Raw genomic sequence first — 25,531 nt, 5'->3', positions numbered from 1 at the left:
CACTGAGGGTCGCATCAGGGTTGTGTTTGACCTCAGGGGGCCAGAGTGGATGTGGCCAGAGTGGGTGTGCCAGCTCGATGTCATTCGTGTCGGGGGGGGGGAGGCTGTGGTGGCCAAGTGCTAAGGCAGGACTTCCTTCAGACCCTCCCTCCCTCTCATTATAATCTCCTTCCTTCCTTTCTTCCTCCCTCCCTCCCTCCTCTTTCCCTATTCATTCTCCTTTCTTCTTCCTTCCCTCTTTCCATATTTTTCCTTCCTTGCTCTCTTCCCATCTTTCCTTATTTTTCTTTGTCTTTCCTCTTTTCCTTTCTCCTTTTCTGTTCCTTGTTGGATGGTCAAGTGCAAAAGGGGAAAGATTTATTCTTTTGTTTTGTTTTGCTTTTAGTTTGTTTTGCCAGCTCTCTGCCACCAATAATGGAGCCAGGGGGAGCTGCATGCGCCCCCCCCCCGGGCCTCATTTTCAGCTGCGATTGCTTCCTGCAGCCCTCTGCCAGTGAAAATGGAGCTCAGGGGAGCCACATGCGGCACTCCCAAACTCCATTTTCACTGACAGAGGCACCACGGGCCAGTCCTTTGCTGTTTCCAGGGCAGCCCTCTGGGCCAGATCCAAGCACCCCATGGGCTGAATCCGGCCTGCGGGCCTTGAGTTTGATACCCTTGCTCTAAGGGTCTTCAGAACTTCAAAGCACCAAAAAAGTTTAATGAGTTTAAAGAGCTGACCTTGAAGATGCTGGTCCAAAATACATGGATATTAATGGGTACATTCTAGTTTGTCCATGTAACACCACTACTTTGCAATCAGCAGTGGCTCTCCTTTGGCTTCTGTGTACAATTTGAAGTGTTAATTATTTCCTATAAAGTCCTAGCACAATGCTAGATTACTGTCTTTTCCCCAAAATACAACCTACTTAGAAAGTAAGTCCTAGCTTGATTTTTACACCTGCACCCAATATAAGCCCTACCCCCCCATAATAAGCCCTAATTAAGACCCCACCCACTCCAGGTTGCATGTGTAAAAATTAAGCTAGGGTGGGGATGGGGTGGTGGAGCTGCTCTTACTACTTACCTTCGGATAGTTATAGTCAGGCCTCGCACACCTCGGCCCATTTCTTCTGCAGCTGGCAAGGCTTTCCTGAAGGCCTCTGTAGCAGATACAGAGCTCCGGTCGATCTGGAGCTCTGTTATAGGCTGTAGAGGCCTTTCCTGCCTCTCTAGCTGATAACAGAGCTCTGGACCATTCCGGAACCCTGTTATAGGCTACGGAGGCCTTCAGAAAAGCCTTGCTGGCTGCAGAAGAAATGGGCCGAGGTGTGCGAGGCCTGGCTGCAACTATCTGAAGCCAAAGAAGTTCCCTAAGACCTCCGACAGGGAAAAGGAGGCTGGGGACAACATGCACAAGTGAGGTGAGTCAATGGACGACAACCCCTCCCCCCCGAAAATAAGACCAGGTGCCTTTTTTGGTGGAAAAGAAATATAAGACAGGGTCTTATTTTTGGGAAAACATGGCATTTGTCAGACTGGCTGTCTCCAATCCTATCTGCTTTTTAAGGATCTGAAAGTCTAGTTTTTTCCTCTGGGCATTGGGCTACAATGTTGAATGAACCTATCCAGAAATGATATGATGTAATGGGAATATGCTGTGGTGGTTCCTTGGTCTACTGTTTGTATAATTTGCCTTTAGTTCTTTTATTTGTTATGCTTTTAACTACAGGCAAGCTACTCAGAGCCTCTTTTGCAAGTGGGGCATATATTTATAAGTGCATTACAGCTTTATGTATTATATGTTTATGCATGTCATTCATACCTATCACTCTATTCTTTTTGGGGTTAAACAATATTATTCAAAGTACAAAAAAGAAGTATGAAATATTAAGTAAAACAAATTAAATATATAAGAAAAAAATATAAGAATATTTGCTTCCTATTTCTTCTTCAGGTAGAGCAGCGAATATACCTAACACTCCATTCCCCCCACCCCAAAAATAATCCATTGCAGTCTGAGGATAGTGCATGACCTGGTTGGACAAATCCTGAGACTCAAAAAAATTGGCAAGACCTATGGTCAGCAGTGGGCTGAATGGGCCTCTTCAGCATATTGTAGAACTTTTAAAATAAACTAAAAATATAACAGATATACCAAGTTCATACAAGAACAGGGGGGTTTGACAAGGTTCAGGCAATCCTCTAGCCAAGGATCGCCGGGGTTTGGTGAACCCCCAAATGCCTGGCTGGCCACGCCCACGCTCACCACACTCCACCCCTCCCAGGAATCTCCATGCATCCCATTCATCATTTCAGATAAGTGCAGGGACCGCGAGGAGGGTGGGGGAGAGCAAAAAACAGGCCTACCTGAGGTTCTGGAAGAACGGAAACAGGCCTGTTTCTGGCCTCTGGACCCCAAGGGAAGCTGTTTTTGCCATCCCGGAGGCTCAAGGAAAGCCTCCGGAGCCTGGGGCGGGTGAAAAATGCCTCCCCCGTCGTGGTGAAGGCGGCTGACTAAGCCACACCCACCCAGCAACGGGGATCTGAAGCCCACCCCTGCACAAGAAGTATACTCAAAATACTGTTTTAATAATTTTACCTAATTGAAGATATATTGTATGTTACTATGTTTTAAAATACAGCCCTGACTCCCACATATTGTTGTTATCCAGTGAAAATGGGAAATTTCGAGTTTAAGTTAATGTTAAATACATTTTAATGGGAATTTAAGGTAGGCTCTTTTCATGCAATGGCTTCCTAGTGAACAAAGCTGCACCTGCATCTGTCCTGGTTATAAATTTAGAGTGTCCCTCTGGAAATATGTTTTTGCTAGAAAATGTTTATTTTCCAACCCTCAAAATAGGTTCCTAGATCAAGAAACCTGAGAAGGAGGGAGGGAGAGAGGGAGGGAGGAAGGAAGAAAAGGAAGGAAAGGAAGATTTTCTGCCCCTCCGTGCATCTATAGAAGACTACTAAATCATTTTTAAAAAGTCTGCTTTTTAATTCCTGAGTTGGAGTTAACTGGGGGGAGACCTGGATCTGAGCACTAATCCTGATTCTTTTGAAATTTAACTGCTGTTATACCTAGAAAAGGATAAGCAGATAAATATTGCTTCACCTGGCGCTAATCAGATCTGAAGTATGCTCCCAATTTCCCTCTTGTTTTCTTTTTAAAATTGTAAAATTTGGCAGCGATTTTCACATTAGAATAGAACTGAAGCAGTTTGTTACAAGGAAAAATGGGCTCAGGATCATCTACTGAAACTTTTAAAAATATAGGAGCAATAAATGAATTTTCTTCTAGGGTATAGTTTAACCTGGGAATTTGTTGTCATGCAGTTTTAAAAGGAAATAGCTACATTCATAGAAAGACAGACTAAATTGTCAATGGGTTGATGACTGAATATAGCTTCCAGAATCAAAGGACCATGCACAAGCATTTTTTGAACCTTGACACCTAGCTCAAATTACTATAATTTTAACAAATCCACTAATTTAAGATATCTTCATCTTGAATCTTCAAGACAAAAGCAAGAATAACTTATAAGTGCCTGAATATTTTGACATAAGTTTTAAAAACATCATGCACTCCACTCCACTGCATCTTCAGTACTTATGGATTAGATATACTGGAGAAAAAAGAAAATGACATTACCGCTGTTACCTGAAGCTCCCTTGTTTCTTCTTCAGCAGCCGATGCATGGTAGGACAGCACCTTATCGGAAAAGGAAAGAAAAGACACTAATCTTTCAGCAACCCTTACATCTGTAATACTAAAAATCTAAAGCACTCTATCAGTAATGAGTCAGTGTAAACCAAAGTCAGGGGTGGGCTTCAAAATTTTTAGCAAGGGGTTCTCTGTCCAGTTGCTGGATGTCCGTGGCCATGGTGGGTGTGGCCTAGCCGGTCTCCTGCACCACGGTGGGAGGGGCATTTTTGCCCTCTCCAGGCTCCGGAGGCTCTTCCTGAACTTCTGGTAAGCCCATTTTTCACCTTCTCTGAGCCTCCACGGGTGCCCTGCACTTACCAGCATCCAAAATGCGCTGTGTGGGGATTCCTGGGAGGGGTGGGGCAGGGTGGGCATGGCCAGCCAGGAGTGGGATTTGGGGGTTCTCCAAACTGCACAGAATCTTAGCTAGAAGTTCTCCCGAACCCCTGCGAACCCCAGCAGCCCATCCCTGACCAAATTAAAAGGATAGGATAAACTGCTGATCTTTACAAACTATGGTTGATAGATACTTTCACTTCCAAAGCACAACTTTTTCAAGAGTAACTGGCCCCCAACCACACAAGATGTGTATGTTTTTTTTTTTAACTTAAAGAAGGATTTAAATGAATTTTCCCTGTTTCTAGTCTAGTGACTTTAATCACTTCACTAAACTGGCTCTTCTGGCTCTGTAGTTAATGTTAATTGAATGTTTCTTAACAATTATTTGAAAGGAACATTTAATGTGATTTTGCAAACTACTAATTTGTAGAATTTATTTGATTCAGATCAGTTTAAGTAATGGTTTAGGTAAATTAGAGAAGGATAATTCATGCTGGGAGGGAACATTAGGTTCTTAATGATAATCCTTAAACCATTTTTGTTAATTACTAGCATTAACTCTGAAGTAATGGCAATACTTTGGACGATTCATTAGTGGCAAGGATTTGGAAATGTAATCGTTTTATATCTTTTATGATGACTGATAATGAAACAGTATAATTAATTTTAAATGCATAGCAGTGAAGCAGTAAATATTTAAATATTTCTTTACTAAATTAAAATAAATGTTCTGATTGGGTTTTTTTCTTTCAGATATTAATTGTAGATGGAGAACAGTATGATCACATTACTGGACCCTGCTAGCATATAGGACTCCTGAGGTCAGCCACAGGGGGAAAAAGGCACAACATTGCTTTAAATGAGCAAAGAATTTGCAAAGAACTCTTTTTCTTTTATGAAAAACAGCTGAAAATCTTCCATGTACCTATATGAATGACAAATAGCTGACAACATAGCTATAATTATAATCCTAACAAAATTGCCATAATAAATTAGCTTTCTCCAAGGGTCCATAAGACAGGGCATAAAAGAAATTCTGTTTTAGGAAAATCTTGGCAGAAGTTTTGCCTATGTAAGAGAAAATATTTTGAATTTGCTGAACAAAATGGGAATTATTTAGAGCCGTGAGTGAAGGAGAGAAGAATTTTACTTTTTGAGTTAGATTTGTATTTAACTGGCATTTCATGCAGCTGAAATTATAACCTCAATCTATAGCACATTTTTTTTTCATAAGGATATATTTTTCCTTAAATGTTAAAGTACCTGAATTAGTAGAGTGCAATACACTCAAGACTGTGTCAAGTAATTTTCACACACTTTTGCAAAAGAATGCTATAATTCAATGCTATCAGATTGCATTGAATTATAGCATTAAATTATAGCATTAAATCCAGTTCTGCACGTAAGTTTTCTCTTCAGAACCAATTATAGCATCTGAATTTTAGAAATACTGTACCTTGTTTACTAGGTTTATGCAAGGATAGCCAATGTCTAGAGCAAGGGTGTCAAACTCGATCCCATTGCATGCCGTATCAGGATTTTGTTTGCCTTTGGGAGGCCTGTTCGTTGTGGTCGACTGGGTGGGTGTGGCTGGGGTCAGTACAGATGGCATAGACCAGTCCCTCACCATCTCCCCACAGGACAACCCTGGGCCTATTGTGGGCCAAATCTGGCCCGTGGGTCACTTGTTTGACATGTCTGGTCTAGATTATCTGATTTCTCAGGTTATTTTGGAGGATGTGAAGAGCACATCAGGATCTCTTGGTTTCTTATTCATAGCATGTACATTATAATTAATGGAAATTAAAAGGCTAGGCAAGATGACACCCATCCTTAATATGGATTGATGAAATAATGTAGTGTAGAAGGACCCCAAAGTAACCTTGCTGTTATCCCAGGTATGACTTGTTTGAAGGGATGGACCAAAATCATCATAGGAAAATCATCATAGGAAACCAAAGACAGTAAAGAGAAGATGTCCCAGTGCCACAATCATGTCTTTTTTTAATGCAAGAACACAAACCACCTACATTGGTCACACTTGCCAACATGCAATTTATTTAAGGAAGAAAGTAGTTCGCTGTTGGATCCTGTTAGAGTGATAATCCACCAGTGCTGTGCAAGCACATGGAAATACAGAAGTATACAGTCAACAAGAGATAGCCTCAGGTGGTAGCTGAGTAACATTGGGTTTGCTTCAAAGTCAGCAAGAATTCCAATAAAGTACATAAAGACTGCCTTGACTTATTCTTACCTCTAATGTCACCATTTGCTTTGCCATGGCTCTTTCCACAGCTTCATACATCTGAGTGTTCTGGATCCCTAAGCCACAGAAGATAACAAAAGCTTCCAAAAATTGTTCATCATTTCTATTGAAAGCTTTTATTTTGCCTGAGTTTTCTTCCATCTTGTTTGCAAGTTGACAAACTCCTGAGTCATAATAAAAAACAACAACAAAAAGTTACCCTTGAAAAAGCAGGCAATTGGTTAGCATTAATCACACATTTAACCGAAAGAAGCTATGCTTGACAGGGTAGCATGGAGTATAGGAGCATTGCCTATAACCGTGATGGCGAACCTATGGCATGCGTGCCACAGGTGGCACGCATAGCCATATAAGTGGGCACGCCAGCTCAGCTCTTTGGCGCAAGCGCACGCCAGCAAACTGATTTTCGGGCCTTCTGGGCCCACCAGAAGTAGGGAAACAGGCCGTTTCCTGCCTCCAGAGGGCCTGGGTAGGAGAGGAAAGCCCATTTTTCTTTCTTACCTGGCTCCAGATCCTCTCTATGCATCTACGGAAGGTGAAAACAGCCTTTCCCACTCCCTCGGAGACCCTCCAAAGGCCTGAAATGGCCCATTTCCCAACTCCTGGTGGGACAGGAAGTGACGTTTTTTGCTGTCCCCAGCCTCCAGAGACTCCTAGAGGGGTTCCTAGAGACTCTTAGAGAGGCTCTGGAGACTAGGGACAGCAAAAACCATCACTTCCTGTCCCACCGGGAGTTGGGAAATGGGCTGTTTCAGGCCTTTGGCGGGCCTCTGAGGGAGTAAGAAAGACTGTTTTCACCCTTTCCAGATAAATAGAGAGGATCTGGAGCCAAGTAAGAAAAAAAAACGGGCCTACCAGGCCATAGCGTGCCAGGAGCGGGGGGGAGGGAAGATTGTGCGCACATGCGCAGGGCAGGGCGCATAGAATTATCAGTGTGGGCATACATGCACATGCGCATGCGATCCTCCCCCACCCCCCACTCTCCTGGCACTCGATGGCAAAATGGTTAGCCATCACTGGCCTATAAAGTCACCAAGAGCCAGACACAACTGAATGGTTAAAACAGTAATAGTCACACATTTATATTAAAATTGTATTTTTTTCTTCAGAAAGAATAATTAGAAATCTATCATTTAAACTTTTAAATGGGCTAGGGATTCAAACAAAAATTACATATTGTACTAGTCAGCCACAACATTTTAAAGAAAATTAATTCAGGTTATGTGAAAGTAGAAGTTTAGTTTTGAATCTTCATGTATTTACATGCTTCATGGGTTTACATACTTCAAAAAAAATTAGCTAGGTTCATTTGAGTCAATGGTGCTTCCTTTTCCTTATATAGGTATAGGGGTTTGCTGTAAACAAAACATCAAACTGAACATTATAATATCTACCCCTCCCAAGTCTTAATTTTCTTCTTGACTTTTGCTATTAATAGAGCTTTAGTTTGATGAAATCCCTAAAGACAATTTGTCCTTTACAAACTCATTAAATGTTTATAAGAGTGCCAAAATGCTGTAATGAATATGAAGTTAGCACACCCAGGACTTTGGCATTCTTATTTGAAAATTTCAAATTATCTGCATATTAATCTGCATTTTAACTACAGAAAAAATATCAGTAGTTTATTAACTAATTAACCAATTGGTTACAATTATCTGCTACATTCAAGTAGGTCTCTTGGTATCATTCACGGTGAGTGCTTAACGTAGCACTTCTCTTCACTTAGGAATCTATTTTGGAAACACTATTATGTGGACATACAACAGATCTATAGAATCTATAGAACTGTAGTTTAACTAAAAATTGTAGTTTAACTAAGAGTACATGATCTCACCACAGATCACTGACCACCTTTCAATTTAAGTCCTGTTTAAAAGTATTTTGTTAAGAAAGTGGCTGAAATTGTCCATATTGATCCAAAAGACACTACTAATGAAAGTACAGGTACACACTCATAAAAGTCAATTATAAGTATCACAGAAGCAAACTAAATGGCAAAATACTGCTGTTGAAATTAGAAGTTTTAATAATTAAAAATTAAAATATCAAGTGCTTTCTTGTTTATTTAATACTATTCTTTTCCTTCAATAACTCCAAGGTGCTTATATGAGATCTTCCTCCCCTTTATCCCACAACAAACCTATGATGCCAGTCGGACTGTAGAAGAATAACTGATCCAAAGTCATCCAGTGATTTTTGATAAATGACACTGAATCTGGGTAGCCTCAATCCTAGTCCAACACTTTAATTGCTTCACTGGCATTTGGTATAGCTCAAAGATACTGAGCTTTGCTTTGCTTTTTTTTTTTTTTTTTTGCTTTTTAAAAAAATTTATATGCCACCCTTCTCTGGAGACTCAGGGCGGCTTACAATGCGTTAAGCAATAGCCTTCATACTTTTGTATATTTATACAAAATCAGCTTATTGAGGACAGTCTGGGTCCTCATTTTACCTACCTTTGAAAGGATGGAAGGCTGAGTCAACCTTGAGCCTGGTGAGATTTGAACTTGCAGTAATTGCAAGCAGCAGATGTTAATAACAGTGCTTTAGTCCACTGTACTATCAGGCTCTTATCTGAGAATAAGATAGGATCACCAAGTGACCATTTATGCTAATTTTATTTTTATTCATGGTAATCTTATATGCATGCTAATTATTACATTTTCAAAACTTATTACTTATTTATTTAGAATATTTATATGACCGTCTAACTCAAACAATGTGACTCTGGGGAATGTACAAAATCATTATACAAAAATACAAAACAAAATAATTCAATGGCATTCAGAAGTAAAACGAGTTGTATTCTACAAAGCGGAGCTTTGCTCACTCTGACCCATCTAAGTAAGCCTTAACTGCCTGAGTGAAGACCTGAAGGGTTAGGGCAATAAAAATCAGCTATCTAGCACAACTTGAGTGTTTCTCAGAAACAGCTGGGTAAAGCTTGCCATGGTAAGTCTGTAACTTAATATCTGTAAGACAGCAGAACAATCCAAATTTTTCTTTTAAAAAATGACAATGCTTACAACAATAAAAGTGGCATATTTGATCCAAAGATGCCTTTCATTTTCATAAGAAAATTTCTTAAAGAAGAACCGTTTTGCACTTTATGTCAGCACATAATATGGGACAAGTGAAACAAAAGTCCAAACATGTTGTTTTCTTGCCAAAAAAATAAAGTTTATTAATAGTAGATTGATCTTATCTATAGTAGTAGTCCATGACCTTTTAAGTTCTAGCCTAGCGTTAGTGACTATCTTCTATCTGCTCAGGATTCTGTGAGTCCAAACTTATTGTTGGCATAGAGCAGGGGTGCTAAACTCAAGGCCCGGGGGCTGGATCTGGCCACGGAGTGCTTAGATCTGGCCCGCAGGGCCACCCTGGAAACAGCGAAGGATCAGCCCACAGTGCCTCTGCCAGTGAAAACAGGCTCCTAAGCTCTGTTTTCTCTGGCAGAGGGCTGCAGGAGACTGTTGCAGCCAAAAACAGAGCTTGGGAGCCCATTTTTGCTGGCAGAATGCTCAGGCCACCACAGGCATCCCTGACACGAGTGACGTTGAGTTGGCCACGCCCATCCCAGCCATGCCCCCCCCGGTCTCCCTGAGGTCAAACATAACCTTGATGTGGCCCTCAATGAAATCGAGTTTGACACCCCTGACATAGAGGATAGTGCTCCAAGCCACAGCCCACACCATTCTAAATTTCAGAAACCACTGCTCAGGTGGAATTGTACTGAGCCAACATCATCAGCTAACTTTAGGTGCTCCACTTTGCAGAAAATGAAGTATTTTTTCCTATAGGAAAACTATTATTGTTTGTTTCCTAATTCTACACAAACCAGGACATTCTTCTGTAGCCCCAAATTCCCTAATCCAAAGCATCTCATTTGGAAGGGTATATTTATATTTATCCACTTATTTTCCAAAAATACCTATTTTAGGTCAGTGTACCAAATTTATCCTTATGACACCTTAACGCTAAATTCATTTGTTTTCATTGCATGTGGCTATGTACAAGGATAGGTTGTTAGTGAAGAATGATCTTAGAAACTTCACACATTGCTTTTCTTTCAATTTCCAGTGGGAATAAAATCCCACCTAAGTGCATAAACTGAAGCAAAATTGAAAACTTCAAAATGTTATACCTATCACTTTATTCTTCTTTCCATTTTTTATAGGTGTGCAGAGCAAGCTTTCAATGTGCTGATTTGTACAGTCAGAACATTCATTCTGTTAAGGAAAAAACAAAACATATTACTTTGATAACTACATAAGAGAGCATAGTGTAGCTTATAGAACTGACCTAGAAATCAGGAGACTTTGAGTTCTAGGACTCCCTTGGACATGAAAACTAAAGCCCAATTAAAATTTAGTTTAGGTTGATTACAAGAAGGCACATGATTGGATAAGTGCCTGAAAATAATAGCATTCAGTAGAAACATTGGAAGCTTTGAGCAAGGATCAACATCACAGTACTGGTCAATGGTAATACACTGGGAGAGGTAAATATCAAGAGATGAATCTTTCAAGGAGACTCACTATTACCACTACTATGTGTCATTGCATGATTCCTCTGTCAACAATACTGAACAAGTTAGACCATGGCTATCAAACATCAAAAACAGCTGTCAAGCAATCCTATCTCTTTTACATGATCTGAAGCCGGGGTGAAATCCAGCAGGTTCTAACAGGTTCGGGAGAATCGGTAACAGAAATTTTGAGTAGTTTGGAGAACCGATAGCGGAAATTTTGAGTAGTTCGGAGAACTGACAAATACCACCTTTGGCTGGCCCCAGAATGGGGTAGGAATGGAGATTTTGCAATATCCTTCCCCCAGGAGTGGGGAGGGAATGGGGATTTTGCAGTAACCTTCCCCTGGGGTGGGGTGGGAATGGAGATTTTGCAGTATCCTTCCCCTGCCACACCCACCAAGCCATACCCACAGAACCGGTAGTAAACAAATTTGGATTTCACCACTGTCTGAAGCTATATGGAAAAAGGATGACTGGGAATATCCATATATATATATATATATATATATGTGGAAAAAGATAATCTGAAGTAGAATTATTGCTCAATACTGTTCATGCATACAATATAGCCAAGATATTGCAATGGAGTTGGGACAGAAGAAATGTGCCACCCTTCCTGTTAATAGGAGAAAATAATGAACACCGAAAGAATCAAAATGCCCTATGGAAATAACATAAGAGTCTGTATGAAGAGGTTCACTGCAGATTCATAGATATCCTTCAAACAACATCACGCACACTGAAGTCAAGAAGATTAGAAGTGAATACATCATGACAGTGAAGGAGATCTTAAAGTCCAAACTCAGTGGAGGAAATACCATCAAGGCAATTAATACTTAGGCGATTCCAGTAATTAGATATACAGCTTAAGTAGTAGACTCAAGCCTACCAAGATGGTAAGGCAAAGTATTACATGGCCAGTATGCAAAAAAACAAAACCAAATTTAGCCAGCAAAGTAGATAACAACAAGGCAACAAGGCCTAGCAATTACTAAGATCAGGAAAGGAGACAGAGGAGCTAATTCTGGTTGCACAAAATCAATCCTTAAGAACGAATGTATACAAAACCAGAATTGAGAAGACAAATCAATTTGCAAATGCCATTCTGTAAAGCTGAAGAAACAGTGGAACCTTTAGTTAGTTGCAGCAATAAGATCATGCAGATTTACTACAAACAATGGTATGACAAAGTAGTAAAAACCATTTGCCCATTCAATTTTTGTATGTTAGCTGATGTTACTTACTGTCCAAGGAAATCTTTTGTCTTGGCGCACGTGTGGAATATTAAGAGGTTCCATAGTATTCTTGACATACTGGGCATACATATAATTAATTTGGTTTGTATCATTGTCTCTGTCAAGATATAAAAAGAAATGGACTCAGTTCACTACATTAATTCTAAAATTAGTTTAGAAACAAATTTTAAAAACAAAACAGAATAACAGAGTTGGAAGGGACCTTGGAGGTCTTTTAGTCCAACCCCCTGCACAGGCAGTAAACCCTACACCACTTCAGACAGATGGTTATCCAATATCTTCTTAAAAACTTCCAAAGTTGGAACATTCACAACTTCTGAAGGCAAATTGTTCCACTGATTAATTGTTCTAATTGTCAGGAAATTTCTCCTTAGTTCTAAGTTGCTTCTCTCCTTGATTAGTTTCTACCCATTGCTTCTTGTCTTGCCCTCAGGTGCTTTGGAGAATAGCTTGACTCCCTATTCTTTGTGGCAGCCCCTGAGATATTGGAATACTGCTATCATGTCACCCCTAATGGTCAACTAAGCATATGAAAAGCATGTTGTATCAATTGCCAATGTTCCAAACAGTGCTAGATTTCTTATGAAAGCTTTGGATACAGCTACTATGCTTGAAGTCTGGTATTCTAGTGGCTATGATGCTCAGTCCAGTAATTTTCCATTCAGTGGAAGTACAGATAGTCCTCAATTTACAACCACAATTGAACCCAAAATTTATGTTAAGTGAGAAATTTGTTAAGTGAGTTTTGCCCCATTTTATGACTTTTGTTGTCACATTTGTTAAGTGAATCAGAGCAGCTGTTAAATTAGTAACACAATTGTTAAGTGAATCTGGTTTCCTCATTTGCTTGTTAGAAGGTCACAAAAGACAATCACAGGACTCCGGGACACTCCATCTGTCATAAATGTGAGTCAGTTGTCAAGCATCCAAATGTAAAACACATGACCATGGGGTGTTACAACGGTCATAAGTGTGAAAAGCGTTCATAAGTCACTTTTTTCGGTGATAACGTAACTTTGAACAGTCACTAAATGAACTGCTGTAAGTCAAGGACTACGTGTAATATGTTCTTTGGGAAGTAGACATGATAACTTTTAACATAATCTTTATTTTCATGAAATTCCTCTGAATCCTGTGGGAAGATGTATATACACCTGCCTCTCTAATCTGTCTTTAGTCTGTTCCTAGCTACATCTATCTTTTGAAGTCCCTAACCATAAATATGTTAAAAGCAACATTTTACATTTTAAAAAGGTCATCCCAAAAGATATTATTAATTTACTGAATCAGTATTTAAAAGCATTATTGGAATAGCTGTCACATGTCAGGGTTCCAAGTAACACCCGCAACGAAATAAAACTCTGAGGCTTGGAATTTCTCAAAGCTATATTTTATTAGAAATGTCATATTGGCACAACTGGGAAAACCTGAATCTGAGAGTTTCCGGGTTTTCTTCACCCAAAAGAAAGTTCAAGCCCCTGCCCAGGACCCACATGTCCATCACATGATCCAATCAGGCACCCTCCGAAACTGAAGATGCCTCCCAATCATCCCATGGCAGCTGCAGGGCAAAGCGGCCTTGACTTTCTGGAAAGAATGTTATTTTGACTACATACCATCCACACTCCATACAATTCCCCCTTCCCATTTTCCCACGGTAGAAATTGTGGCAGGCCTGAAAGCTCAAAGGTAAAAGATGGCTTCCAGGTCTGACAGCAAGATCTTAGATATCTAATTCCTTAACTATGTCTTCCCCAAGATTTTAAAAACAAAATAAAGAGTTCTGCAATGCCCTCATCAAAATCCTGAAACATGATTTCTGAAAAATTAACTTGATATTCTTCTTAATAGCTTTGCTGATTGGTACAAATATTTTCTTCAAAACAGACATTTGCTCTAAAGAAAATACCAAATTCATTTTAACTCTACATTTTAGCAGTTTCAACCACAATTGAGCTCAAAATTTCTGTAGCTAAGCAAGACAGTTGTTAAGTCAGTTGTGCCCCATTTTACAACTGTTTACCACATTTGTTAAATAAATCACTGCATTTGTTAAGTGAATCATGCAGTTGTTAAGCTTCCCCCATTGATCATTGCTTGCCGGAAGCCAGTTGGGAAGGTTACAAATGATGATCACATGACCCTCGGGCGGTGCAAAAGTCATGAATACATGCCAGTTGACAAGTGCCCAATTTTGATTTTGTGACCCTTGAGGATTTTTGCAGTGGTTGCAAGTATGAAAACTGGTCACAAGTCGCTTTTCTCAGAGCCGTTGTAACTTTGATTGATCACTAAACAAATAGCTACAAGTCAAAGTCTACCTGTATTCTATACTTTTACCTATACTTTTGCATTGGCTTGATAATCTTCCATTTAAATTTCATACATCTATATCACTGTTCACTGGGCAGACCACGAGAGAGTTTTGAAGACTCAAGATTCTAAAGCTCTTTTGATTGTTATGGAAAATAAAAATTAACTGTTTCAAAGCATCTCTCGGCCATGACTAATGTTTCATAAATCTGCTATTATTAACTGTTTTCTGTTTGAATCATTCTATCCTTCTATTTGTTTGCTACAAAAAGGACTTTTTATAAGGCATATGAGGTATTATATTAGACAAAATATTGGTCTGTGTAGTTCTGTTTTTTAGAAAAATTAATTTTCAGGCCTCCTTGAAATAAGAATTCATAGTTTACTCAGGTTGTAAATGTACAAGCGACTCAACAAGGCTGGTTGACATTTCAGCATTAAATGCATCTAACTGATAGCTCCTTTCATTCTGATGGAACACAACAAATATAATTGCATTAGTTAGTAACTTATTCAACCAACAAAACTAGAACTTAACCAATTTAAACAATTGGTTAAGGATGCTGAAGAGTTAAGTAATAAAAATGGAGAAGCTGAATGGATTTCTTGGATGTACAGATCTGATCTACAGAAGAATTAAGAGGGACAAGTCCCTTTCAATGAGTCCATGTGACATGATGGTTAGCATGGTAGACTATGACTGGGGAAACCTGGGTACAAGCTGCCTGGGTGACTTTGGGCCACTCATTATTTCTCTACTCAACCTCTCCCCCCAGACTGTAGGTTTGAGGAAGGAGTAGCATGTACATGACCTTGAATTCCTGGAGAAAAAGCAAGTCATTTCTTTAATATATTTGTATCTTGTTTATTATAGTTTTAGAACCACTCACAGCAATGAAGTTAATAAATCGATGAAGAACTGAAGATCAGATACAAGAAGCGCTAGCAAGGGGGTGAGCAACACAAGACCCATACAGTGCCAGGGTACCTATAATGCCACTAGATGGCAGCCACTGAGTTCCAGCATGAAGGAAAAAAAGAAAAAGAAAGCACTGGGAAGTTGCCTTCTAAGCTAAGGTTCAGGATCTTTCAGAGCACTCCAATAACAGAAGGTTTACTGGCCAAAGAATGCCCTCTGCAGAATTAATGGCAGGCTTCTCTGTATCTCTTACTTCACTCTCCACATTTCTAAGTGTGAACTTTATGTTGGAGGAGTTAGTCAGCACACATAAAAAGTAGTTATAGGTTGGGGCCACCCACAAATTGTTGGTGTAAAGCAGGGGTCTCCAACCTTGGCAACTTTAAGACTTGCTGGCTTAGGAATTCTGGGAGTTAAAGTCCACAAGTCTTAAAGTTGCCAAGATTGAAGACCCCTGGGATAAAGTGATACATTGTTCAAAAACAGAAGAAAAAGATGTACAGGCTCCATCTCCAACTGCTCCATCTGTTAAGGCTGATCAAAATGAACACTGCCTCCCTTTGCTAATCTCACTGAAACTAGTGCAATGTACGAGCTATCTATCCTTTTAAATGGGGTTGTATTGTCATGTTTCTGAGTGCTGAACTCTGATGGATTTTAGGAAAAGTCTATTAAGGAAAAGTCTTTGCGTAAAGCCATGAAAATCTCTTGGATCTCATCCTTTTACCTTTTGTGGGTCTCACTGGAATCTTCTGTTTCTTCATATTCCATGTGAAAGACACTGGAAAATGAATCCTAAATATGAGAACAGAGTTTGGGCTTACTTAAAATGTTTAGTAAAATTGTTTATATTGTAAAAAGCACAAATCATTTATTTTCTGCCTCGTGAAAAATGACTTCAAAAAACTATCAATGGTTTACTGTATTTCATAAAGCATTTAAAGACCCAGGATAAACAAAACTGGCATATTATAATGTTTATATCAATTTTTCTAATTTATACAGTATATTAGGCTCAATTTAATTTACTATATAATGAGTATGTATGTTTAATATGCTGATGATTCATATGCTCTTTTTTAAAAATAGGTTATTTCATATCACTAATAATTTTAAAAAACTGTTCAATTCCCAAAGTCTACTTTCTGTAGCTTCCATACAAGAGAGTTCTTTCTAATGAATCAGAGTAACAAATCTGGGAAATGCCAGCATCTTGAATAGGCTTCTCTGGTTGACCTTAGTTGAGTAGGATCATGTTAACATTAGCCGTCTCTAACAGTCAAGCCCAAGTCTATTAGGATGTGAAAGGTCAATGCAAAACCTTAAATTGTACCCATAACCAATTTGCTATTAGTGCTATCCTTTCAACATGGGCATCATATGTTTTTAATATTATATTGTGGTTGGCAGCTTAATTTCATATCAGGCTTCTGAATACTATCTAAGGATATTCGTTACCATATAGTAGTCATATTAGGGTTTAACAAGACATCAATAACTGTTGACCAGTCCAACTGGCTGAACACTACCAGTATATGTGATTGTGCAGATACACATTTTGCCATTGACACAATTGACAATTAGCCAGTTGAGAATACAGTCAGGGTCTGTACTTACTGAACAGTCTTCATCCACTATGAAAATGGTGCACTTTTGCACTTGCATGAAGGAAATTATAGTGGCAGCTATCTTCTTCAAAATGACTTCTAATGATTGCTGTTCTTCAAATATTAAACTGGCAAGATCAAGAAGTACCTGCAACAAAAGGAAAAAATTAATATGTCACATTAAGCTCATTTTAATCATCTTGAAGGTAGATCCAGTAACTCCAGGATTCTTTTTGAGAAAACCATATGATGGCATTAATGTAAAGAAAGAATGAATTATTCCTTGCAATTTGAACAGCATGAACTTTACAAGATCTCTGCCCACATATTGATGACAGTTTTACACTTACATTTTTTCCCAGAACTGTGTACATTTTGACTTTACAGAGCATCTACACAGTCTCCTTCCTACAGAAACTATATATCACTTTCCTCAGGAAGAGGCCCTTATATTCCTATAGACCAGAGGTGTCCAACCTTGGCAACTTTAAGCCTGGCGGACTTCAACTTGACTTCAACTTGAGTTGGAGTCCGCCAGGCTTAAAGTTGCCAAGGTTGGAGATCCCTGCTATAGAATTTGTGTTCTACTATAGTATTATTTGGCACAATAAAAGGGACATCTTCCAGTTGGCATTATTTGGTGCTAAGGAAAATTGTTCACTAGTTTATTAGATTGATCATTCTTCTTTCCCCCAGGAATTCAAGGCAGCCTATGTAAAAAAAAAAAAAAACACAACCCTCAATTTTACTTCCACAATAAGAATCTTGTGCAATATGTTGGACTGAAAGAGTAACCTTAAACTGGGAAAAATGGTGCATCATAGAGCAAACATTTTGAACCAAGATACTTCAGATGAGCTAAAGTACAAAATGTGTCAAAATCTGGGACCCATAACTCCCATAGAATTGAAATTTGGCAAATTTTGTCAAATCATTTTTTGACATCATATAAAATGGCATAAAACATTTCCTGTGATCAATTCATGATGTTTTGATAGTGCTGTACAATTCTACATGGGCTATTTTCAAGGCAGATACCTCTCTAATCTCCCTCACTTTTTAAGAACTTTTCAATTATATTAGTATATCTGCTATTGTTAAAGGGATTGAGGAATTTGGTAAGGAAGTATCTTTGAAAACAATGACCCAAGGAGTCATAAATTTCTAACATTATTCATATAATGTTAAGATTCTGAACAACTATAAATATTTACCAGATATTAGGAAGAGAATAGGAGGAGAAAAAGGACACTAAAGAAATTAGATTGATATTAGATTTATATTCTGAATTTCTATCAAAGAAAAATAGCATTCAATTTATAATCTGAAACAGAACAGAATGTCTTCATTATGGTCACTATCTAGAAAACTATACAGTTATAAAGTAGAATTTACAGAGTACAAATGGAAATCTATCAAAAGACTTAATTAACATAAGAAGAAAGAAGAATATAGTGAAGCAATAAAATACCAATAGTACACTGCTAAAAGTTTGAATACTTATAACTAATAGCTACATTTTAAGGTATATGCAAGGACATAAAAATAAAAACACAATTACAAAACAACGTAACATTTTAGATAATAATTCCCAAATTACTTTATTTATTTTTAGTCAGGTTGGACAATAACTGTCTTGTTTGCTCCCTAATAATATAGTCTCTGAAACAGAATTTGCAACTTCAAACTGATTGAAAAGAAAGGAAGTATAGAATTGATCTTATCTACTAGGAAATTTTTTTTGAAGTGTGTTAAATACACATGGTGCATTCACAATAAAATCAGCAGCATAACAACCCATGTCCTATTAGGATTTTCATTCCTGTAAAGTTGAAGATAGTATATTACAGTATGCTATGATAAAGGTTCTATGATATTTTTTAGAAGCAAGATTATTTAGCTGCCGCAAAAAGTTTACTTAAGGTCCCCCTAAGGGAAAATTTCAGCATTATCTCTCTACAAATCAATATATATTATCTGCTATATGACCATTTATTTAGCTTTGGTAAAAAGCAAAGAATGCAAGCCTGTAAAAGATAGGGCAGCATTATGTAATTTCACCTCCTAGGTCTTCTTCCAACTTGAGTAAACACAGTCTAATAATGTCAGTAGAACTAAATCATGATGGAAACTTTTAAATTAGTAGGTGATCTTTCTTAACCAAATTAAGAAAGGTCCAATTCTTCTCTAGAATTGGACCTGTCTCCAATCAAAAGGATACTGATGGATTCCAATGATAGCCTTCCAAAATATTTTTAATACTAATTTTATTAAAAATTACAACTGCAAGGATAAAACTAATACCTACTAAAAGAAAAAAATAGAAATATATAAAGAAATGACTTCCCTCTTCATCAGAACAAACTATAAACAGTTTTAATAACTTATCACCTCCTCTTAAAATATAACAAATGATCTCTTCTTCCCACATCCCCTCTCTTATCTATAAACAAATCCTTAAAGTGTTGTCATTTCAGCCATGACATCACAAAAGTCCATTAAGGGTTACTAGAAATAACATATCTATTTTAACTTTGTTCAAATTTTACTCCTAATAATCTTGATCTTTAATAACTTCAAATAATGTCCTAGAACTTGATTTCTTTTCATTTTTTCTTTCTATTCTCACAAAATTCTTCAAAACCTTTACAAGCCTGTTTTGTAAATTCAATTTAGCAAAATTATTCAATCATTCTCTTGGTTTATTTATATATTCCTTTTCATTATTAAGACATTAGTGGGTGGGGGGGGGTTGTATATCCAGTGCAACATCTTTTTCCATGTCATTCTTGTAGTTTGTCATGTTTAAATCCACTTTCAAATTAGTCTCAATGTTGCCAGATAAAACTTGCTCCTCTTCCATAGGATCTTTTAAAGACAGTCTAGCTATTTTGTATTCTGTATTTGTAAGTTGTGTTTGAGTGTTCTTCTCCTTTAATTATAATCTTCAGTTCCTACTAGTTCCCATTTTTTTAAAAAAGTCCTATCTTATATGATTGTTTTAAAGAATTCAAAACAAAAGCATTTTCCCATGGGAAGGATTCCAGAATCTTATTTCATTTTTTCTGGATCCTTATTCCATTTATAACTTTCAAAATTCGAAGCTACAGTATAATCACCATCTTACTGTTCATTCCTTCCCACCATTTTAAGTTTATTAAACATGTGCTTAAAACCTCTTTTAGTATGGATTGAAGTTACTGACACAGTACTGTAAAACTTAAAAATCCAAAGGTTCTTAATTGCTGAAGAGCAAGCAACAAGCAATTTCTGAAAATGATGAGAAAAGGAAGTATGCAAACTAATACTGGTAAATATAATGCTTAGCATAAAGTCATTTGAATTCATAAGTGAAGAAAAACAAAAAACATCATTTGTCTATCTTCTGAAACAGAATATTTGATTGTTTTAATCAAATATATTCTTTACTAAATATATTCATAAACTACTGGGGGCTTATATCTAAGGATATTTAACCCATTGAGTCAATGTGTATTTAGTTTCTCTGAAAATTTATGAATTGTAGCATGAGTGGATCAAACCATTTTTAAGAGCAATTCTCATGCTGTTAATGAGAAACAGAAGATACTGCTTGAGAAAACAAGGCAACACAGAGTTTTGGATCTGGTGGAGATCTTAGCCTGGTATGTTGACAGTTTTTGCAAACAACTTTAAAATCCTGGGAAAGCTTGGGAGCCCTATCCTCCCATTTGATTCCTACCCATGTTTTTGCAGGGTTAGGGTAAGGGCAGGCCAAGATACATCCCTCAGTAAACAGTGGTAGAACATAAGTAATCCTTTAACAAAGTACATAGGTAGATGTCACACCCTTCAAAGCATACTGAAAGAACAGATCTGCCCCACCAGTTATAGTAAACACCCTATTAATACATATTGGGGAGCCTTGGTGTCTGAACAAATTTACAAAACAGGAAGGAACAGGATTTATTCCACCTCAAGCTCACTCCAGAATATGGAATGTATGACTATGGAGAAAGAGTTGTTCTGACTGTATCTTCCTTCATTTTTGTATCCCTTTAAGTATCTGACCTATTCCAAGAAGAATACATAAATAGAAGCAATATACTGCATTCCAAATTTCTTCCTACTTTTACTTTTGCACATTGAATTACATGGGAAAATTACATTTTCTCAGAACACAGTAGCTCTATTATGAATCCAATCTTTCTGTTCAAAGAATTAACACCAGCTGTCTGCAATTAAAGTAAGATCGAATCTTGCCAGGCTCAAGGTTGACTCAGCCTTCCATCCTTTCTAAGGTAGGTAAATTGAGGACCCAGTTTGTGGGGGCAATAAGCTGACTTTGTATAAATATACAAAAGTATGAAAGCTATTGCTTATTGCTTAGCGCACTGTAAGCCGTCCTGAGTCTCCGGAGAAGGGCAGCATATAAATAAATAAAAAAAAAAGAATCCAGAGGGCATAGTCCCTAATTGCAAGGTTAATGGAGAAAGTTGAACTCAGACTGGTGGATCAAGATGCTTCTCATGTTCTGGTTATAATAAAGATTACAGAATATAGTTAGTCCTTGATTTACAACCACAATTGAGCCCATAATTTTGGTGGTATGTTGTTGCAGTCATAAATTGAGTCATCATGTGACCAGACTTGATTTTATGATCAATTTTATGATAATTGTTTAGTGAAGTACATAGTAGTAAGTCTGACTCCAGCTTATGCAATAGGTGTCTGCCACTTTTTTTCCACTGGAAAACAGCAAAGAATCTTACAAAACACAATCATCCAACTGTGGATGTTGTAACCTGTCGTAAATGCAAGCTGATTGCCAAATGCCTGAAATGCAATCATGTGAACATGGGGGTAGTGAGGCAGTTGTAATTTTCAGGAAGGGTCATAAGTAATTGTTTTTGAGTCCATTGTAAGTTTGAAGGGACATTAAGCAACTGGTTGCTTAATGAAATACCTGTAGCTAGAATAGGCATAGATGTTCCAGTCCATGAGTCACATGCAGGCAGCAGAACTCTCCAGCCAATTGGTGCCTCACCACAGCAATTATGTTTCAAAAGAAAGTGAAATCCAGCATAAAAGTAGTCTATATTGGAATTTTGGTGGGGATTGCAACCAACAAGGGAAGAATTAAACTTCCCTCCTCAATGCCATTCCCTGTCATACTACAAAGTACATTGACACATTGACATATTTTGTCTGTCAGGAATCGTTAGGCTTATGTATGAATCCGTTGATAGAAAGTAGGATGAAATCACTACTGGGAATAATGATGTTTGCAGTTCAACCTTAGTAGCTGATAACATAAAGGTTTAGTTGGAGTCTACAGCAGGGTGCCCAATTCTTTTTCCCAAGGGCCGCATGACAAATTGTAACTGTCACAATTTGGAGGAAATGTTTATAGCATATAGAGCACTAGGATGCTTACCTGCCCTTAGCTGCTATGTTAAACTTCTGTAGTTTCTGTCATCTCTTTCTCTAATATGCCCAACCTTTTTTTCCTTATCCCGTCATTTTTCAAGGTTAGATCTCAATGCAGGAGGATGGCAATGCATACTGCCAATTTCCTGCTAAGAATAGCTACCAATTATGGCACCAAGTACACTCAAAACAGCATACCATACATATTGGCTATACCTGATGCACATGAAAAAACATGAAAGCAGTGTTTTTAATACTGTGTATACCTTATAAAAACCACACCCATAGATATGACATTTTTACCTCACCTGATTGCGTCTATTTTCAAGAAGGGAAGTCTCATAGAGCTGAGCATTGTGAAGAACAATTCCACAAAATGCCAGGTAAGCAGCAAAATCCTGTAAATTGGACATCAAAAGCTATATAACTAAAGATCCTCAGATTTGGAATCCCAACTTCTAACAGTTTTATTTCTATTTTGAAATGATCTGATATTTTGCCAATCTTAATAGCACCTTTATTATTTAATTATGCTTGAGCATTTAGAGGCTTGTTATTTCCAATTCCTAAGCACTGTATTTTATTAGCAAACAGGGCTGTTTATATCTGTCTTAAAATACCAATATTACATGCAACTTGATTCTAGTGTAAAGAGTTGTGGTGAATTTTGCAAACACAAAAACAGATGCAGACAATGCCCAGTCTTGTGTGAAATATTAAATGTAGGCTTCCATTTTTAAAAGTAAGAACTGAATCTTGTTGAGACCATGAGCCATTTTTGTTCATGTTTTAATTCTGATGTCCCACAAATGCTCATCACAAATTCTGTTTAGAAAGGGTGAATGAATTCTTCTTTTGTTCCTACCAGAATTGTCTGCACTTTAGATGGCATGGTAACATTTATTACTAAAAATTAAATTGTAAAATATACCTTCTCATCTTGCTCAGTGAATGTTGCTCCACCACCAGATTTTTTGTTGATTGCTTGTGCCACACCAACCACCTGATTAAAAATCAATATAGGAATATAGTTCATTCAAACGAGTTTCAGATAAAAAACATAAGGAAATCAATAGTCACCTGAGATGTCCAAGACTTGTTGCAAAGTTTACTATTGTTTTTGATACATAAGTATGAAATTTTTAAAAACCCAATGAAACAGTAGTATTCTTATTTTTAAAACTTACAGCCATGAAGAGCTGTAAGTTAAAGAGACCCATGTATATTTAAATATACATGGGTCTCTTATCCATGTATATTTAAGAATAAACATTACTAAACTCACTATTGCTTACTTTTCTGAAACCCTGTGAATCGCTGGGGACAATTTAGTCTTATTTCAGGGTAAATTCCATGATCTTGGTTTGCCATGAGTTCTTCCAAAAGCATTGAGTCTGGTACTTACTTTCTCTTATTCTGCTTTGAATAGATTGTAACCAAATGAAACAAATTAAATGATTTAAGAATATTTGTATACCTTAAGACAAACGTTGAAGCACTTACAGAAATATGAGCTACTCATAATAGGGAGCCATGATCAATCTTCTTTGGCTTCAGAGTACATTGATATACACATATAATTCATTGCTTTTCAAATTTAATATCCTAAGCCTTCCCTATCAAATTCTAGCCAATATATTTTTCTTGCAGTGGGATGAGTTCATGATAGTATTATAATAAATTTGTTAAAGTTGCACATAAAAATACGAATATAAATCCTTGCTGAAATTTTCGGCCATATGTTGCTACTTTTCAAAGTTGAATAAAATATATTGCACTTTAGAAATGTCATGCTATAGTGTAACCTAAATAGACAAACTACATTTTACCCTGTTTCCCCCCAAATAAGACATCGCCTGATAATAAGCCCAATCGAGCTTTTGAACGCATGGCAATAAGGCCAAGCGTTTATTTCAGGGTTCAAAAAAATATAAGACAGGGGGATGTCTTATTTTTGGGAATACACAGTATTTTGTTCAAATTTATCTTATTTTATTCCCAATTTTATGTAGATATACAAAAATTGAAAACTGATTTAATGCTACTCCATTTTTTTCTTTTCCCTTCTGTCTTCTGTCTATTTTTTTTCCAGAATAGCATCAACTTGATGTTCTTTCAGATTTTGTATTCCTGCATCATTTGTAGGTCTTATGGGGGATTTAGTGCCCCTAAATGAACTGCCAGGTTATATCCCTACGTATCTTCAGCCACTTGATCCATCATGGAAGTAGCTGAGAAAGGAAAAGGAAATCAAGGCTGATGTTCTGTCCCCCATCCTCACACAGACAAATGCAATATCAAACACGCCTGCCAATAATTTATTGTATAAACAGACCAGAATTCCTGGCAGATGAGAGTTCTGGCAGCTAACTGTAAAACGCCTGCCCAGTCCAATTAGTACTCCCAAAAAGCAGGAGAGGCCTTATCTGCAGTCCGTTTCCAGAGTGACAAATTATCCACAAGAGTTTAGTCCAAAATATATCTGAGCCGAAGTGCAGGATTCACGATATGACTCTTTAGAGTTTAAACTTTTGTCTGTCACAAAGCCTGCCGAGCAATCACGCCCCCTTTTATCCCTTGTGGGGTGTGGCTCAGTGACTCAGCTCAATCCCTGGACTTCCCACGCCTCTTCCTTTGCTGCGCACACTTCTCCCTCCGACGCTGCCTGGATTCAAGCCAGGATTCATCATTATCACTCTCTATCAATGGGTGCTCCTAAATGCCTTCCTCCTGGCCCATCCCAGGCTGTTCCTCCTGGCCTTCAGATAGAACCTGAGGCATTGCCAGAGAGAAGGGTCCTGGAGAGGGAGACCTTGTCATTTCCTCCCCCTTACCTTCTGAGTCCTCTTCCTCCATGAGGTCAGGCTCGGGAGTCGGAGTCATAACAGCTTATAGTTTTCAACAATTGTCAGCTATGTTCCATCCCATGCTTTTCTAAACTGTTTCCCACCAGTTTGGTTGGATTTCATATGCCATTATGGAAATCAAAATACAGTCACATATGGAAGATACCAGAATGCATGACTATTAGCCAAACCATATTTGCATTTAACATGCATTTTATAAAGGAAAACAGAAATTATTTGGGGCTGGGGGACCAAAAAATGGAAATTTAACCATTCTGCTAGGTCATGTTGAAAATCCTTATTTTACACATTTTATTTGTATTATAGGAAAGTCCATGTTGAAAAAAAGAC

At 37.8% G+C, this 25,531-nt stretch overlaps 1 protein-coding gene across 9 annotated transcripts in view; it reads right to left on the bottom strand.

Moving 5' to 3' along the window:
- The window catches only part of PDE5A (phosphodiesterase 5A), a 104,551-nt gene that overhangs the window by 18,119 nt on the left and 60,901 nt on the right, over nt 1–25,531 (bottom strand). For 6 of the 9 annotated variants that reach the window (XM_034442872.3, XM_034442869.3, XM_034442875.3 and 3 more), the window contains exons 4-11: nt 23,266–23,337; nt 22,643–22,732; nt 16,936–17,073; nt 16,046–16,113; nt 12,075–12,183; nt 10,444–10,528; nt 6,285–6,460; nt 3,638–3,697 (exon numbers count right to left, since the gene is read on the bottom strand). In XM_034442872.3, coding sequence (XP_034298763.1) covers nt 3,638–3,697; nt 6,285–6,460; nt 10,444–10,528; nt 12,075–12,183; nt 16,046–16,113; nt 16,936–17,073; nt 22,643–22,732; nt 23,266–23,337 — 798 coding nt within the window. The remainder of the gene's footprint in view (nt 1–3,637; nt 3,698–6,284; nt 6,461–10,443; nt 10,529–12,074; nt 12,184–16,045; nt 16,114–16,935; nt 17,074–22,642; nt 22,733–23,265; nt 23,338–25,531) is intronic. The other 3 variants (XM_087874620.1, XM_034442870.3, XM_087874619.1) reach the window with 1 other exon arrangement.

The sequence above is a fragment of the Pantherophis guttatus genome, chromosome 8, assembly GCF_059756535.1.
Source record: "Pantherophis guttatus breed Tessera chromosome 8, ASM5975653v1, whole genome shotgun sequence".
Classification (NCBI taxonomy): Eukaryota; Metazoa; Chordata; class Lepidosauria; order Squamata; family Colubridae; genus Pantherophis; species Pantherophis guttatus.
This window is presented reverse-complemented; position numbering and strand designations above follow the sequence as displayed.